The sequence below is a fragment of the Cariama cristata genome, unplaced genomic scaffold (genome assembly GCF_000690535.1).
Source record: "Cariama cristata isolate BGI_N322 unplaced genomic scaffold, ASM69053v1 scaffold37909, whole genome shotgun sequence".
In the NCBI taxonomy this organism is placed as follows: Eukaryota; Metazoa; Chordata; class Aves; order Cariamiformes; family Cariamidae; genus Cariama; species Cariama cristata.
In genome coordinates this window covers 1-20052 of record NW_009634725.1, presented here as the reverse complement: position 1 = coordinate 20052, position 20052 = coordinate 1, and the positions used below count along the sequence as shown (strand labels likewise).

General features: G+C 34.8%; 1 protein-coding gene across 1 annotated transcript; it reads right to left on the bottom strand.

The window, feature by feature from the left end:
- Positions 1 to 529: 529 nt before the first annotated feature.
- On the bottom strand, positions 530 to 20016 carry LOC104167111 (girdin; the record flags this gene model as incomplete). Its single annotated transcript, XM_009707247.1, has 11 exons — positions 530 to 657; positions 1220 to 2290; positions 4806 to 4943; positions 7144 to 7328; positions 8118 to 8262; positions 9300 to 9446; positions 13116 to 13274; positions 13946 to 14027; positions 17862 to 18029; positions 19234 to 19376; positions 19933 to 20016. Coding segments are annotated over 11 exons (2450 nt in total), but the record flags the coding sequence as incomplete, so codon positions are not given.
- Between the last annotated feature and the right edge of the window lie 36 nt (positions 20017 to 20052).

Genomic DNA, 20052 nt, shown 5'->3' with positions numbered 1-20052 from the left:
TGATAAGAGCCAGTATGAAGTTTTGGAGACGCTCAAGTACTGGATACTTCCCAGCCAGTGTAAGCGGGAACGCAGCCTCCTTTTGGTAGGAAGAATGAAGGAAACAGTTGTAAGGCAAGAGCGAGGCAGTTTAAGGTAACCACTATGTGACAAAAACGTAACAAACATTTCTATCAGTCAAGCAGTCAAAAAGGAAAAAAAAAACGACTTCAGGCCTATTATCTTTTACTGTTCCTGCTGCTAACTCGAACATAAAACATTTTAATTATACATTAACTGTACCTACTGACATACTTCAAGAAATTTCTTAGTTACAAAAAGCAGCAACTTGCTTTCACAGACAGCTGAATGTGAAAGCACGTCAACTACCTTATTAATTTCAGAGAACACCAAGTTCCATTTTGGGTCTATTAGTGTGCCTTAAAAATCTGAGAGTACGCACAAAACTAGTCTGTAAAACCATTTTATCTTTATGAATAAAAAAGACCCTCATTTCTACATTGCTCCAGGTAGGCCATGACATCCTTACCTGTCATCACTGCTCTGTTCATCATGCAAGAGACGCTCCTTGTTTAAGCCTATTTTTTCAAGTTCATGGGCAAGTTTTTCCAGATCATTGTTCATTTGTTGAGTCTTCAATTTCTCACTCACCAAGTCCTTACACACAAAAAATTAATCAGTATGATCACACAAATAAAACAACGTAGTCTTAATTCTAGAAGTGCCGAGGCAAAAGTTTTTTATCACTACATGACTTGCGTAACTCAATGTTAGCTCTCCTCTCCTTCCAATCGTTAGCTTTCAGCTATATTGGACATTGCATTGTAACTATAATATGATTTCACTGCAGTCGTTTACTGCCTTTCTGTAGAATTTCCCTTTCAAATTTGGTCTGGAACATTACGGTGAAGGGGAAATGTTTCAGCCAGAACAAATGCTATCAGGAAGAATCTGAACAACGTTCACTCAACAAAGGCTCCATGACAGCCTGTAAGCAACCCTACAGAATTCAAGTGTAATATATTATTCCATTTGATTATTACGATTATAAAAATTTTGATTATCTAACACTTTCCCTACTGTAACCATTAAAGATGCTAACAGTATACAGATTAAAGCATGAAAAACAGAAGATACAAACTTATTTTCAAAAATACAGATATAATTTCTCTACATTACAAACAGATTACAATGGGAATGGTAACTAATTTTTGTTTACCTCTCGTAAAGTGACAAGAGTTTTCTTATCAATGGTAGCTCTTTTCACAAGTTCTTTATTTTCTTTTTCTAGTTCTTTCAGCCGTACACATGACTCTTTATATACAACTATTTCTTTAAATAGAGTTTTATTTTCCTTTTCCAGATTACTGATTTTTACATTGTTTTCTTCTAAAGTACTATCTTTAATTTCTGCTTGTTGTCGAAGCCTTTTGTTTTCTTTTTCCAGCTGTTTCTTGTCTTTTTCCAGTTGGGAAGTCTCTTGTTCTAACAACTTATTCTCCTTTTCCAATTGCTCTAGGCGCTTACTAGAGATTTTTAACTCTTCTAAGTTCTTTTGCAGAGTCTGATTTTCAGACTCTAAATCTTGTAATTCACTTTCTAATTGCTGAATCTTCTTATTGCTGTTTTCAAGGGCTTTCTGTAGCCTTTGGTTTTCTGTGTCTAGGCCTTGGTAGCTGACTTCCAAGCGTTCAGTTTTCTTAAATGAGGCTTTCATGAGTTCAAGGCTTTTTTTAAGTTGTTCCTTTTCACTCTCCAGTTCCTTATTTTCTAATTGTAACTGCGCCACTTTAATGCTTGTACACTTCAAGGATTCAATTGTTCTTCTTAATTCTAAATTTTCTTCATCAAGTTGTGAATTCTCCTTTTCTAAGGATTCTAACTGAAAAGTGAGATTTTTTAGGCTATCCAAAGTTTTTTTCAGTTTTCTGTTTTCCATTTCCAGGTCTGAGTTTTCTTGTTCTAAGGCCTCAATCTTCTCACAAGTAATTTTTAAGTTAGTAATTTTTTTCTGTAATAATTCATTTTCCTTCTCCAGATGATGCAGCTCATTCTCAAGTTCTTCTGCTCTCTCCCCTTTTTCTTTATAGTGTTCCAGTTCTTTCCTGATTTGCTTTTTTTCAAATTCAATCTTATTTAACTTACTGCTGGTCTCTTTAATAGACTCATGAAGGATTTTATTCTCTTTTTCAATTTCTTTCATTCTCGCTTCAGCACTGATTTGTGAGCGTTGTCGTAGAGATGCTACAGTTTGATTCAAATGTTCATTTTCTTGTTCTAATAGCTTAATCTAATTTGGGTAGAAAAATTGTAAACTCTGGTGAACAATATGCCAACAAGTAACTACTTCCATATATAAACTGAAAGCTACTAACCAATATTACATCATATTTTCCTTTTAAGTTTTAAAAAAAAAATTCTTTTACTCTACTGTTATTTATTTGAAGCATTATGAACATCGTGTATGTACACAGGTGGAAGTCTGACAACAAAATAAGTCAAAGTGAATCTTCAAATATCTTCTTCTTGGATATTAATAGATAAAAATAGAACTAGCAAAGCACAAACCAAGTTAAAGCTGTATCTATTTCTTGGTGTCATTTCATTTTAATTTGTGTTTAGCCAGATCTAGATTATTTTTCTTAAACACTGTAATTTTCAGAGATGTGTGTCCACAAAGAACAAAACCGCAGTCAAGTTCTAAACCAAATTTGAGATGGAGGGAGGTATGGGAGCCGCAAAAGTGTCTTTATTTCACTTGGCAAAAATGGAGGGGTATGAGGATGCCCTGATCACAGTCAATAACATTTTGGGAAGAAACACATCAAAGTTGCATTAATTTTTGAGTTAAAAAGAACCCGTGGACATGCAGTTCCAAAACAGCTTCCACATAAAGTAAATCATATTGGAACTGAATTATTTTCTTAGGTAACATATTCCCAGATCTACTTCAAGGATAAAGGCAGTGTTTACATCTTAATTTTTAGTATTTCTTGACTATTTCAGTTACTCCAAATAATTTCAAATTATTTGGATACGTAACAAGAGACTGCAAAATCCAGAAAACTGTTTAGATCAATATTTAAGAATACACTAATAACATAGCATAAAGGATGTTTCAACAATAAACTGTTCTGGAGAAAAGCAAAAGTGCTAGTTGCAATGAAAAACAGACTGAGAAAATTATAGACTGTTCTTTCATATTTAATTCTGAATGTAACTATTAATTACAAGATCTACGGCTCCATTCCCAGCAATGACAAACTGTTCTGAAATGATTAATGAGAAACTAATTAACAGGTGTCTAAAAACACAACTTTGTGACACTTCTTTACATAACCTGGTATGTTACTCAACCGCATATTTACTTTTCATGAATTCTGCTTCCATAATCCAAACTTAACAAAAAATCATGATCAATGCCTCCATAATTTTTGGTGAAATCTAATGAACTTTGTACAGTTGACTCCAGTAAGTTTCAGCACAGGATTTGTGAAAGACATGAAAGATGCTGCTAACCCAGCACAACTCCTAAGTATATTATTTTAAAGCAGAAATAGTCCCACTGAAATGTCAGTCCTATTCCAACACGTTTAAACAACATACATATCCCTGATGGTTGAACTGGGACTTATGACTTATTCCAGAAAGTTTTAGCCCTTTTTTCCCCTAGAGTACACTTCTAATACAACGTATAAATCAATATTAACAATGTACACTTCTAAATGAGAAAAGTTGGCATATTTTATTTAAAATTATCCCCACTGTTCTTTTTAAATGAAAGTAAAGCTTCAGTGCTAAGCTTGTTTTTTTCCTGCTTTCTTTTCTAAGTCTGGAATTTCATTTACTGATTAAATTGGGCCTTTAAAAATTTTCAGCATTTTTAAAAATACAATATTCTATATTCCAAAACATTGTACTTCTAAATTAAACTAAAACATGTCAATCTCATCAAGAAGTATCGGTGCAATTTACAAAAGGTAACTACAGTTCTAATTCTGAAGGACTTGATCACTAAATATGGGATTTCCAGAAATTTCCATAACTCTTGTTTCCTAGTGGCTGCCTTCCACAGGTCCTCTGAATTACTCTGCAAAGACCTTTAGAAGGTATCAACACCCATTAGATACAGATACCCCAGCAACATTCAGTACCCTCCCAAATACAGTTCGTATCTTTTACAAAGACCCAGATGCCAGTTTCTGGCAACCAAAAATAAATTCCGCTATCCACCTACAAGTCACAGCTAGAAAACATTCTAGTATAAGGGAATATTATGAAGCTGGATATGACGGTTCCTACCCCAGATAAACAAGACCGTGAGCAACAGAGAAAGAGGGTCAGCAGCAGAGTAGCAGAGCAGCTCTGCTGCACTGGTCTCTGTCAGGTCCCTTCGAGGGACAGGCTGCTGTAATTCTCATTAATAATCCGACATTACTTCAAACACTGACCAGCTGTCTGGAACCTGTTTTCCTCCATTGAGAGGTGTCTGGCTTACCTCCAAAGTTCCCAATTTTCTATTTTGGCTGAGCTACACCCTCTAAGCAACTATAGCAAATGCATAGCCCACAAAAGCCACGGAAGCATTACAAAACACTAAAAAGTTCTAAAACTAACAGTAAAGCCTCAGCTAAAAATGAGTCATGTCTCTCACTGGCTGCAGGTCTTAGACAAGCTATTTTACTGCAGATAGGTCCTTTTGGCAAATCTGCTACATTTACAATCCCTTTATGCCTGTAAAAAAAGTATGAAAGGAGAACAGTACAGTACAATGCAGCATTAAAACTTTCGATTCTGCTACTCACTTGTCGCTCTGAGTTTTCTCGAAGTGCTTCAAGTGTCTTTTCAAGCTGTGCTTTTTCTTTCATTAAATCTTTACTCAAATTTTGACTGTTCTGAAGACTTTGTTTCTCCTGGCTAATTTCATTCTCTAGCTCTTCAAGCTAGGGAAAAAGAAACAAATTTTAAAAAATGTACTTAAAAATGACAATAGTATTACTCTTAGCTGGGTTGAAGGTACCCTTACAGAAGTGAATAAAGAAGGTTAAAGGAAAGAATAAAATTGAATTTTTTATTCTTTACCTGAAACAATTAATCTCTTCTAGGATTAAATTTACTTCTGCCAGAATTTTCTCCCTGGCTCAGAAGATTGTATCTCTAAAGTACTTTTGCATAAAAGAAAGGTCAGATTTTACTAGGCTCTGGGTATTTTCCCCAACCATTTTTTTTTCTCTTAAAATTCCATTTTAGAGAGATTCATACTGCTCCTACAAGTCCCTTTTAACTTACAGGGGTTGAATGTTGTTTGATTTTACTTAACTATTTCAAGAGATATTTATAATGATTCCTTGGGAATTAAATATATAATTTGTTTTGTCAAATGGTTCCAACTCACAATGTTGCCAGACAACAAAACTGTTTACAAGTGAAAATAACCAAGCGTGATTCTTCTGTCACATCTAAGTTATAATTAGTTCCTTAGAAGCAACACACACATTGTATTTTTGAACAATTATCTGCTGGAAGGTTTATATTCTATGTCAAGTCCATCGTCCACATTACCCAGTCTTGGAGGAATCCAGACATAAGTTGGACCCCAGGCAGGGGGAATACTTTTAGAAACAAATTATCCGAATTATACATTAAATTGCTGCTAAATAATACCGAGAAATATAAATCACAAAAAGGTAGTAGAATGGAATTTGTTCCTCCATGAAACAATTTGTTGATCCCAAATACACAAAAAGCATGGCATCAATTAGGCCAGAACCTGAATTAAGTCCTTCTCTTAGGATGAGAATACTAACGTTTGACCAGTTATTTGCGTTCCTCTCCCTCTTCCTCTCAAATTCAGATTTTCCTGGTCCCTTGCTTAGCAGACTAATGCGTGTTTCACAAGGATATTGGCACTTTCACTGGTTTTTGCAAAGAAGAAGTAACTGGTTCCATCAACCCAGCAGGGATGCAGTCGGGCTCCGTCTGGGAACCAAATCTATCCATCGGCTGCCCAGCTGCCAACTGGGCACTGGGAGTGGAGTTCCTGCGGTCACGGTATCTCATATAAGACTCTATACTAGCAGCTTGTTTTAAGAGAAAGCGTGTCCAGATAGAAGTAGACTATGTATACAACATTCATAACAGACATTTTGTTCAGCTTCACACTTTTTGCTGAAATGATTACGGTTCAGAACACTGTTTTTAGGGGCAAGTCAGAAAAAGGACAAGTTGCCAGACATCCAAAGCGGTAAGAACAGTATCAGACAACCACAAGGACCTACTATTGCTTGCTTCTTATATCTATTCCTTTCTTTTGTACCCTCCTAGCTGTCCCCTGGTACTGTACAGAAACTCAAAGCAGCAAACAGGCTGCTGCAAAAAATACTAAAATGTTAAGAAATCAGAAAAAGTATGGAATACTGCAGGAATTTACTTCAATTTATCTTTTTTTTAAACTATCTCTTACCCACTTTTCTCTAAGAATAGTCATCTGAAATATCTGCTGAAGTAAAAGCTGTTTCAGAAACTAGACATTTCACTCCACTGTAATTAGTCCCCGTTTTTTCCCAATTTTTATTCTCTGTAAAAATCACTGACTAAATTACTCTACCTGATATACATAATTTGGAGAGTAAAACATCGTAGATCAGCACAGATAAATCTGACAAACTGCTGTCATTCACTTGCTCATCAATTCCTTGGCCCATCTTCTCTCTTTCTCAGTTACGAATGAGGACATATGACCAAGTTTTCTGCTTTGACTTATCAGCCAATCTTCACCTATGTACACATACTTTCCCCTGCTTAATAATTACAAAAATTAAAATAATGTTCTCAAGTATCATAAAACACTTTCATTACTCATTATGTCCCCAATATGTTAATGTTTTTCCCCTCACTGGTACAAGACCTTTCTGAATAAAACGGTCACAATCTTACATCAGTAAAAAAGCATAACTAAAAAAGAGAGATACATCTCTGAGGTGGTTTCTTTTTTTAACATAAACTTACAAACACTGTAAGACCATTTAGACCCTAGTAATACTTTACCCAAAATAACAGCAATTCATAAAATTACCCTTTAGGAAGAAAATGGCAAGCAACATAGGTAACTCATACACAATTCAAACATACGCTGATGATTACCTTTTTGCTAAGTCTTTGGTTTTCTTTTTCCATTTTCAGAATCCTTGAACTACTGCCTTCTACAGAACCCACTGCACTTTGTAGTTCTTCCACTGTCTTCAGCAAACTTTGGTTTTCCATTTCCAACTTCAGTAACCTGCTTGATGTCAGTTCATTTACTTCATGACCAAGTGATTTCTGTGGCACTGTAAGAGGAAAAACACTGTTAAAAAAAGAAGTCACTTAGTACCTGGAATTCTTGGAGTTTGTATTTTTAGACTTAGGGCATTTAGAAGCCTTTGATGGTCCTCCAATGCTTTCCTGGTGAATAGAGCTAGTTAGGATTAATGAGCCATCCTCCTTACCCAACAGATAACACTGCTGATGCGTAAAAGGAAATGTTCTACTCATCCTAATGTTCCTATTCACAGCAGAGATTTGCTTCCTGCAACTGAGGATATTATCTCTAAACTTCCACAAATTCTTTGTATGGGATCCAGTGCATGACCAAGCACGCTATATTGGAAGAATCAAAATTTTTGCCACAGCTATCTCTGCAAACAATTAGTCTGAGAAGCCTTAACAAATCTTTCTTAACTCTGAGAACAGTAAAGCGTGAAGACTCATAATCTGGGCTACAGTATAGATGTCTGAATGGCAACACAATGCAACTCCAAGGTATTTACAGGTTTTACACCTCTGTTTAACTGAACAAAAATCACAAGAACAGAGCCTTTTCATGTAGGCTGTATCGCCAAGGATACATGGGAATGAGTGAAAAAAAAAAAAAGAACAAACAATACACAACACCAAAACCAAACCACAACAAAAGGAAACAAACAAAGCCAAACACCTCACCCCCAAAACTGTCACATCTCTCCAGAGGACAAAAGACTCTGTGCTTTATAAATAAGGACCTGTAATTTCCTAATGCTGTCCAGCCTCTGAGCTTTGAATTTTTCTATTTTGTCAGTTTGCAAGTTTACTGTGTTTACCTTCAGAAAGTTCAGTAGTCCTATTTATCTGCTCAAGTTCCCAGCCAAGATGCAATGATTCATCCATACTTTGTTTCTGAGCCATTTCTAGAGTCATATTTTCCTCCATGAGTTCCTCAATCTTCTTTCTGTCCATATCACGCTCCTTAAAAATTATTTCACAGGTAGTGTTAAAAAAAAAAGTCTCAACACACACACAATATTTCAGTATCTAGTATGCCACAGAAATGCAAAGTGCATTTTCCGATTTGCTAATACACAGTGAGACAGGGAGGAACAAACAAAAGAACTGAGAACTTAGAAGAAAAGTGTAACAACCAGTAAAGAAAAATATACGGAGAAGAACCTCTTTTCATCATAACCTATGGCAATGCCTACTTACTCTTTCTCAAAGTTCACTTCTCTCCGAGTATCAGCAAAGAAAGTATACATGATAAGCACAGCTTGGTAGCACCCAAAAACCAAACGGACTGAGAAGCAAGATTTTATCTTCTCTAAACTATCATAAGACTACTTTGATGCAAAAAGCGATTAACAGGACTGAGCCTGTGATGAGTGTCTCACCTGGCTCTTTATAAATCCTTCTCCCCACACGTGGTACTTTAACAGGTATAGGTTGCAGCTGCAACTCTCAACATTTTGTAGAAAATGAAAGTAAACAGAAGGCAATAATCTGTCACTTCTTAAGGAAAATAAAACAAAAAAACCACTCCACCCAGGCAAAGTATGACTTTATATTTTAGAATATTAACTTTTTGGAGAAGAACTGTGTAAAACCAAAAATTATTCTGGGAATAACCTTCTGATAAATATGTCACTATAGTGCCAGAATTTGAAATATGAATAACCTTTTTTATCTAAGTATTTAAGTGACAACAGACTATCTTCATGTAAAAAAACCTGATCCTATCATTCTTACTAATGAGTCTCTGTATTTCTTATAATTGTATTTCAGCTATCCACTAACACTCTAGTGCCTTTAGGAAGCGTACTGCCTTTGCAATTTTTCCCTCCCTAGGCAGAGCCAAAGCTACTGTAGGAAACTGTATCTGAAAAGTGTAAGTAAATCAAGACATACCTTCCTTCTCTCCCCTACTATTTTGACTGTAAGTTCCTTTATCAAAAATGGAAATTAAATTCAATGCATATCAGTTGTCTTTGTCATCCTCCATTCACACTTACCATCTCCATATCATGTAATTTAGCTTTTAATTGCAGATTCTCTTTTTCTAACTCATGTAATTTATCAGAACGGGCTCGGGTCCCCTCTAACTGATCTTCCAACATTGTCTTTGTTTCTAGCAACACTTGATTGTCTTCCTTTAACTCCTGCAAGAATTAAGCAACAAAAAAAACCTCAAACCAAAAGTATTTCCTTATTCATACAAACTTTGATACACATCGTAACTAATTTTTTAAATGTTGCTTTAATGCTAAAACATTCACTCGGAAGCTGTAACAGACTTTTTATAAAAAAGAAATTTACAGTCATTTCACGTAACTGTTAACTTATGAAAATTTTATGAAAAGAAAATTTTACATAACTTAAGAGAAATTAAATAGTCCCGAAACCATTAAGAATAAGGTGTTCATAATTACAACCAAACCCTAAATATCTCCGTGACTTGAGATGTGATCTGGAAAGATGTATGGCACATATATGGACTACAGCTAAGCAAAAGGCTGACATCAAATAAAAATTAGAGGTGTCAGGCTCAAAACAAACCAAAAGAAGTACTTCACACACCACATAACTGAATTGTGGAGCTTATTGCTATATGATTGTGTAGATGAAAAAGCTTACATCTGTTGAGAAGTTACTAAATTCATGCAAGAGAAGGCGAAAGAGCTCAAAAGTACCACCTCTGAGCAGGACTTTCTTGAGCAGAGACTGCTGGAGGCTGGGAGAGCCCAACAGGAAGGTATCACCAAGTGCTTGCCCTGTTCTTTCCTCTAAGCATCTACTATTGGCTGCTGTCAAAGACTGGAGACGGATGTAGATGTTCCTTTTCAGTCCATAATTTATCTTATTATCAGATTGAACTACTTAATCTTTGGGTTACAGGAAATGGAGAAGTAAACTTAAGAGAATCATTTTCTACAGGACATAATTAGGTTTACAGGCCACTGGGCAAACTTACTTAAGCCCAAAGTTCAGGACATGATGCTGAAAATGCAACCGCATTCTTAAAATACAACCACCCGTATTCAAAGGTCCTAAACAGCTTTAATTTATATACATAGAGGATTTTTTTAATGGCATCTGATGAAAATAATAATATGTAAAAACATATAATTGGCAATTTTACTCATGATATAAATACAAAACTTTTCAAACTTCGGTATTCAGTCAGCTGCAAAATCTGAAAAAAGATCAGTGAATATAACATAAATATTTATCCTTCCTACTCCTCCCCACACAAATATTAAGTTAACTTATAATTATTATGATGATGATGAAGCAAAACCAACTAATTAACATCTGTCTCTATTCAAGCATGCTTGAAAAATCAGTTTACAAGTGATGAAACACGTAAGCAAATTTTAGGTTTTCTACTAGTTCAAACTTCCTATGGAAATGAAATTTCCACAGTCTTCAAATGCTGTTCACTAATCTCTTCTCCTTTAACTGTTTTTTTAACCATATGCTTTCCGTTTCTCTTACAAGAGTAGCAGATATAGAGAGTTTATGAAGTCACTTCATGTAAGATGATTGTCAAATAGCTCACATGCAAAGGTTTTCTCATACACAGTCAGGCTGATGATAACGCTCACCACTCTCAGTACCTGATTTTCAAACAGACCGATATACGTTAACCTATTACATCATATACAGGTAACAGCCTACATCTTTGAGATTTGACAACATGTATCACAGCACTGGACCTCTATCACTGACATCATGTTGAACAGCAATGGTTTGTTTAAAGTACATCAAACACTGAGAAAAGATCCAGAGTTGGGAAGTAGTTACTAGCCTTTGTTTTTAAAGTGGCATGCAAAGGCAGCTTTGGAGCCTCCTCAAGAAAGGATGTTTCAATGACAGCTGTTAAGGTCTGTATTTAGTCTGTATCTTGAGAAAGCTTCTTCCAATTTCATCAGATTATTTCACATTACACAGTAAGATGATAAAATTAATTTCCACAAGCAAGGCTAAGAACAAGTTATCTTAAAAAAAAAAAGTCTTGGGGACCATTACTTTTTTTACATTTCAGAAATGTCTAAAGCCTTTTTAACCATGTTTCATCTGCACCATGCACCTTATCTCACTCCAGCCTTTTGTTAACTTTTTTACACTGCTGTTTGCTTGAAAAAACTATCCATCTTATTTGCCATTAAAATCCAGTAACTCCCAGGTCAATTGATATGCTTTATTTCTGACTAAAGCTATTATTAGAAATTCTGCATGAAGGATCTAAAATTGAACATTAAAAAGACTTGGGGTTTGCCTTGCAGTTTTTCCCCTCTCATCAACAGTAGCTTTTATCAGTAGTAACTATTTTATGCTGTGACATATGAAGTATACATTCATTAAAAGGTTTTAACTTTTAAACATTCAAAGAAGAAGTCTCTTTCCAGAGGATGCTATATCATTGGTCATTAGTATCATGATATTTTTCAGATGTGAAAAATAGAATATTGGGGATATTCTATCATGTCTAGGCAGACGTTCAGTGGAAGGAAAATCTGGAGGTTACCACAGATCACAATGTTGAGATGTTGCTTAGATGTTACTATATTACAAGGTGTAGAGAAAATTCATCTTTCCACTGTATTCAGAGCTGGTAAAGCCATAATTAGAGTATGAGTTCCAGTTTTAGGGACTCAATTTTAAGAAAGATCTGAATTAAGATAGAACCCAGAGAACACAAAAAAAAACTTTGTAAGGCAGAATGCTGTGGGGCTGCAGAGCACAAAGAGCTAGAAGAGAGGACACATGACATGTCACAGTCTTCAGAGAAGAATACCAAAGGCTGCAGACACTTCATCACTCAGATCTTAAAGCACCAATTAATGCCAAGCATTAATTTGGAGTGGTATGGGTATATGAAAAAATACCATGCTTAAAGCAGAAGGACTGAATGAGTTCCTGAGATCCCATCCAGGTCTGTGAATCCAAGAGGTCACATTAAATGAAGATGTCATGTAAAAATATTCTGTGTCATAGTTTAGCCTAGTATCTCGGTTTTGCTTTTTACTCATTTTTACCCTAGAGAAGGAGCTTCATACCAGTACCTCAACAACTACATCTAGGCAACATAATATTTTTTCCAACAAGCATTTGTTTCGAGTTCTACCTGCTTTTCTAGGAGTCTTTTTTTTTTTTTCAATGGCCATCTTGAAAATGTCTTTAAACTTTCATTAGTTTTGACTCTCACACGTAATTGTTTCTTTCACAGATTTTGCCACCTTGGCATCTGCCCAACAAATCTGCCGTTTACAGACAGGATGATGGCCTAATAAAGTCCCTCATGTTGATGATTTGTTTCCTGAACTTCTAATTCATGACAGAACTGTCTCTCTTCCTGATGTTAGTGCATCTTTTTTTAAGTATATTTTATCTGTGGAATGCTGTCGTCTTATACTCATAAATGAGTATAGCCACTATTTCCTCAACACTTTACTTAGAAAATTACCTTCTCTTAGAAAATCCACAAGAGGAGAAAGAAATTATTACACTTATGGCATATTTTAATTAATTTCTCCTTGGGTTTCTCAATACACAGTATATATCCTAAACAGAGGCTCCTACTGATCTCACTAGCTTAGAGCTATGGTGAATACTGCTGACTTCAAACGAAACTACACACCATTAGACACAGGGACTCTTACCTAAAAACTGTAATTTATAACAAAAGATTGACTATCATATATCCCAGAGCAAGAAGCTAACACTGTTTTCACATCCCAATGTTTAAGCCATCAAAATGACTTTGAAAAAGCCACAGCAAACAAAAAATGATGGTTATTCAGTGTTTTTTTTTTTCCTTAATATACCTCCACTCTAGCTTTGTAGAATTCAATATCATGCAGCCTCTCTTTATACCGGCTGACTTCACTTTCAAGCTTGTCGACTCGAATTGCCTTCTCACGAAGAGCATCTAATTCATCTCTATACACTCTGGCAGAACGGGCATCTGAGAGTAAATTCATATTCTACAAAATACAAAAATACAGAAATTAAAGGCAAGAATACTGGACAGTACATGCTGAAGGACAACACAGCTGCTTCATTATTTGAACTAGGGTAATGCAGAAGGATATAACTTAATTCTGAGAAAGGTAAAGAAAAAAAAAAAATTTCAGAGGCTCAGTCCAGATGATACATTTCCAAGAGAACTGCACTGGTCTTTTTCAAGGAGAGACATGTATACATTTGCAAATTTCAGAACAGCACATTTCTTTTACAGATAATATTCTCAAATGACCCCTCAATAATTTTAAACACTCATATCCTAATAATACATGAGTCAGATGTTTATCAACACATAGACTCAAAATATAAAGAAAATCAGGCAAAATTTGAGTGCATTTTTTGGAGAAATATTCAGCACACGTACACTTATAGGATATGTTGGTGGTAAATTGCTTGAATGTGGAAACAAAAAAATTAGAGAAGTAATACTAACCTAACTCAGTATTTTGCCAGCATACTAGACCTAATAAAGGAATAAATTACACAGGATCATGTTCAGAATGCAAAACTTAAAAATGCATGAAAACATACTTCCTAATTAAAAAAAAAAAGGGAGGGGGTAATTGTTCTGGGGCTGGCAACTTTTTTTTGTCCACTTTTTTTTTAAACAAAAGATTTACAAAACCCATACCTCTTGCTGAAGTCTCTTTAGTTCAGCTTCCATCTGTTCAAGTTCTTGTTTACAGTCAAGCAACTGCTCAGTCTTTTCCTCACTTAAAAGAGAAAACACAAACCAGTTAAATATGACTGCAAAACTCTGTAATTATCATCTTCTTTGAGAACAAAATACTGAGATTCGCGAGACCTCCCTCTTTTAATCCAGAATTTCATGGATACCAGAGTGTAAAATTTAGGTACGCCATTATGCTTTAGATATTCTTCAAGTTTTAGTCTATATCTAATCTTTTAAATTTGGTCAGATTTTTCATAGTCCTTTAAACTCTTGTTCACTAAGATTTCCTACTTATGTAGAGCAGAAAACATTAGGGTGTAATAAGGGATTGTTTTGTGGTAAGGGATTAGAGATTTTTTTGGTAAAAACCCCCAGACAATAAACATGAATGTGTACCAGGAGATTCACATCCAAAAGTAAACTTAGAATAATTAAAAAATATACATTCAAAAGATCCAAATATTTTCCAGGAGAACCAGACAATGACCACCGATGCATCCTGTCACAGATCAGGTAATGCCAATTTTAAAAGCACTTTCATAGTTTTGCAATTTTTCTTCTTCTTAGAGAAGAATTAAGGTTTTCAGGTGCCTTTACTGATTAAAAAGATATCGCTTAATAACCTCAATGATTTTATGAAATGCATAATGAATTTTAATTTTATGGAAACAACACAGTGTCTGTTCTAGTCTATTCAGAAATTTGTAATAAAAGCAATTTGACATAGAACACTACAGTTCTTACAGGACTCACTCGTAACTTCCAGCTAACACTTACTTCTCAATGCTCAAAAAATAAGTTCATTAAAAAATGAGTTGTGCAAGGAAAATATTTCTCTCAAAGACACAGAATATCTAATGTTCAAAATTCAATTCCACCTCAAAACAAACAGTATTCCCAGTTGAAAAAACCTGCCATATCCAATACTGTATACCTGTAAAAGATATATTGCCTATTCAAACGTGTTACTATATTATTTACTATTTTGGAATACAAGTATGAAACAAAATGGAAGTAGAAAAGGGGGCGGTAAGAGAATTTAGTGGACTGAAACGTCTAATACAATCTAAAACTAATCGCACTAACATACTTGTTTTAAACAAAACTGGAACTGTTGTTTTTAAAAATGAGCCAATCTCACAATGAATGATTTTTTTGCAACCACACGTTGTTTCAAAAAGGTCCTTGACAGCCTGCAAGTATATGAGGGTTCATCTATGTACAGTTCACTGTAACATCACTGTCCCCAGCAGATATCAAAGCTTTCCCTCTACATAGGTGTTCAGAAATCATACAGAAATACAAACGTACTCAGTATTATGTTAGGTTACTGTAACTTATCCATTTACATTCATATTCCTGTATTATTGTTCTACGTAGAAACACATAGGACTTAATACAGAAAATTAGGCATGTAATTTCCAGTTCTGGAGTTTCTATGTTACAAGCCTCAAATTGCTGTTTTGCATCCAATTGAAAAAAAAAATAAATCTTTACAGACCTTTTGTATGAAATTATACTAGCTGCAGTGCATATCAAACCAGGTATGAAGGTTCTTTGCCAAAACTGGATTATAAATAAATTTTAAGCTGAGTATTTTTGACTTTGCAATAAATCCAATTTTAAATTTATCAAATACATGCAGCATTTAATACCAAATGCTACAGACAGAAGTTAATTTATCAAAGTCTAGTATTTTAAATATACTGCCACAAGTAAAGGAAATTTATTTACCAATTTAATTCAAATAGAGTGCAAAATGCTAAATGTTCCGAGCCATCACTGTTGCCCTAATTGCATGCTTCAGCTAAAGCCTAGAGAGGATTGTACTAAATTATACAGAACATACCAGTGTTCACTGTTTAGGCTATCTATTAACTGTCAATCAAACTAATAACAGCAATTTTTTCACTAATTTTCTTGGTGCAGCTGTTTATAGAATATCCTGGGCGGGCTCATTTCAGTAGACACGTAATAATACAGACATCAGAAAAAAAGAACCCTATCTTTTTGTCCTCTATTCTTCATGAAGACCAAGATGTAGTGGGGGAAGGGGATCCTCCGAGTAAATCAACCAGATACTTAATCCAGCCAGCTAGAGGTGATCTGATCAACAAACCCTGGTAAGAGCAGACCAGCCAGCTGATAATTGTGACTTATGCTACCTTCAACTTTTCATTTGATTTTACCTGTCTCCTCTCTCCATGAGACATGCTGGATTAAAAAAAAAAAAAAAACAAAACCACAACTTCATTTACGCTGTTTCTAAACTATAGGCAAGTTACTATATATATTGAGTTTCTTCAGATTTAACATTTGTATTTTAAGTTCAGACTGCACATACTTCACTCTGCTAAAACAACATTACACATTGCTATAGGGAGAACAGATTCTCCACTAGACTACTATTGTTCTTCTCTTTAAACAATTTCTCACTACTGCTCAGATTTGTTCCTAGACTATGAAGACAAACTAAGTACCCACTGATACTAACTGAATCAATTTTCTTTATAAAATAGAAGGGATAAAAGAAGTTTTCATTAGAATATGAAAAATAAAGATCTTTGTTACAGTGGGACTGATTTTTCACAGTACTTGGATGAGGTGAAGGAGTGGAATATACCCCTTATCTAACAGGTTAGCCCCAGGGGATGAAGGAAGCACTCCCTTAACTGGATGAAGGTAGCAAGTTGGAAAATGTAAGAAACTGTAACTGACCTAAGCTATAAAATCTACTCATTTTACAAATTACATTATTCCTTAGACTTAAATAACCACCCCTTGTCAGTAAACTCATTCTGTTTCAATGCATCCAGGTTTGCAGTGGGTCAAGAGATTTAGTGCAGTTTGGTGTGCATAGTTTTTTTTTCTTTCTTTCTTTCTTTCATTTTTCTCTGTAGAGTGGCATGGCAGATGGAAGTGGAACAGTATTGAAGGGCATGAGCAAACAAGTGTTATGCAGACAAGGAATCTTCTACATAGAAAGAAACCAAGAGATGGGGGACACAAAATTCTTCTAATTTTTTTCTTATCTGCAACAAATTCAAATGTTTCATAAACCATGAATGAACCATAGATGGCTATTTCTTACTCTGTTTCCAACAAGAGACAGGTAACTTACTCATGCTGCCAATACGGAATCGCTACAGCACTATCTCCTTTTAAAAAGGACATTTTTGCCACTAATCCTTGAATGGTCAGGACACAGCTCTTGCTTCCAGTCCCTACCTGCCAGCCCCATGTAATTGTTCTTGAGTGTGTGTCACCCCATAATTGCCTCAACTGCAAAGCTATTCTCTTAGAAACATATATGAATACAGATACAATAAAACTACAGCAGACATTCATTAATGATAATGAACAATAGAGGAAGCACAAGGAACCTGCTTCTGAAACAACATGGACACAATATGTAAAAGAAAGAAGGCACCACTGCATTAGATTAGCTAGGAGTATTTCTAAAAGGCAAACAATTTACGTAGAGCAAAAAGCCTGTTACTGTATTGTAACATGCTCAAGACATTGCTCAAACGTAGTTAGTTTTTCAGAAAGTTCAGAGCACAAAAGATACAAAATTATCCCAGCACTAGTTCACTGATTCCAGTTATGTTTATGGTTAAAACATCAATCTAATCCATAATACAAATTATGACAAACACAGATGAAAAGTTGTGTTTGTTACACTGGTCCATAAATATGCTTACATTATAAAAACATGCTTCCTGCGGTGCAATAACTAAAAGAACCATTTAAAACTGTAATTTAACATTTGAAAGGACGAAGAATTTGTCTAGAGAGTACTACTACTGTGCGAAATCAACAATTTGAAAACCCTATGACTCTGGACACACTTCTGCAATCTACATGTACTCACAGCTCTTGCCTAAGCCGCCTTATCTTTGCTTTGGCATCTGCTAGCTCTACTGACAGGTGCTGTCTGCTTTCAGTGCGTTTCATGCCAGGAGATCCACAAGGTGATTGTGCTGTCGATGCGTGAGGTAGAAAACGGAGACAGTCCCGTTCTTCTGAGAGTTCTATGATAGTCAAAAAAATTTTTAAAAAAAAAAAAAAAAAAAAAGAGAGAAATAAAAAAAGAAAAAGAGAAAGTGAGAAAGGAAAGTAGTATAAGATTGCATGCAGAGTGTCGTTTATGTCAGAAACTAATATCGTTCACTGCCTTAATAAATCAAAGACTGAAATGAAGCAAGAATAATGGTAAAGTTTTGTCATAAAAGAAGTTAAAAGCCCTCTATACACCTCTATATCTAAAGCAAATAGTCACAACTATTTAACAGTACTGTTTGGCTACTCTTTAACTATTCAAATTTAGACCTTTAAGTCCACAAAATTATAAATGTTCAGAATGGATTGGGTAACAAAAGGCCAAGAATTCCTTGAATACGAGGATAAATATAGATCTCTAAAGAAACCGGTGTTCTTCCGTGAGCAGCAGCATCCATGCCAACTGAATAATTACCTATAGGAATATTCCTATTTCATCATATAAATAAAGATGTTATCCTAATATGAAGATCTTTTGTATTTTAAAGTTACTTCTCCTTTGCATTGCAAAAAAGCGTTACCACACATCCTCTCCCCTCACGGTTAAATTTCTGTTTTACTTTTATCAAGACTACGAACTGGAAGACAGTTGCTAACTGTTAAACAAGTATTTCGAATAATGCAACATTAACATATCCACACTCTACTGAGAGGCAAATCTGGGACCATCAAGATGATTCATAACTTGCAATTTTTATTAAATACATTTCTGTTTCTTGATTCTCACACAGTACAATGATTGTGCCTCCCGATAGGCTTGCAAAACCTCTCCTAGTATGGATTCTGCTCTAGTTCACTGACACCTGTAGAATAGGATACAGTAATGTAACAGGCATCTTTCAGTGACTGGCTTGCAAACGGTTAGGTTACTCGTTCCTGGAAACTTCAGCTGATACAGCTTTGGATTTTCTGTTTTCAACCACAGATGAATGTTATTTAAAGTTGTTTCAGACTCTAGTTACATGAAAAAGATGATCTGCTATTATCTTTTCTAGTTTGTCACAGTATTCAACAACTAGTATGCAGACTTAACTACCTGAAACAACTTTCTGGCAGTAAGGAATCCTTGCTTAAATAGGCTAACAGAACATACGTTAAACTATTAGTTATATAAATAGTAAGCTGTACCATCTTAAAAAAAAAAATTATTCTTATATTTCTCTTAAACAACAAACCACATCCATACCTCTGAGTGCTCATCTCTTTCATCTATAAGTCTTTTTAAATGTAATGCCATATTTTTCAAGAGAGGTTCAACATACTCTTGCGTCAATACAATGACATCCATCCACTGCAGATCAAACACATTTTCCTGATTATGAGTTACCTACACAGAATGAAATGGAAGAGAAAAAAACATCCTCTATAAATTCTAAGACTAGAAAGGAAGCATGAAGAAAATAAAGCTGAGACTCTATGCATTAAATTCTCTAGACAAGGTATGAAAAAACATTTAAAATAAGATTAAATTGCATGTAACAGAATAGTTTCTTGTCTACCTGAAAGTAGTACCTTGTACTTTTGGCAAAATAAAAAGCAAAAGGTTACACGTATTACATATCACATACATGGGATTTGAATTATATTTTATAAATAAATTCGCATAGGAAAATTTCACTAAACTAAATTTACTGTAATTCTAAGAAATTCTTGGAGTAACAAACTTGCTCCCTGGTACTGCTTTAACAACGTAACCCAAAAGAGCTCAATCACATATCTTTTTGTTAATCGAGTTAAAAAATAAAGGCCTTTTTTGCTTACTAAAAACATTAGATATACAAATCACATATTTATTTACTTGCTTTTGAACAAATGCAAATCATATTCTTACAATACAATATTCCACCTCCAAATAAAGTAAAAGCACAAAACCCCCAATATACCTCTTGAATATGGGCTGCAACAGCTGCTCTAGTGTCAAAATCCAGACCTTGGATTCTTTCAATAAATTCTTCTTTTTTCTGACACTGAAAACAAAGACACCTATTTTATATATTTTATAT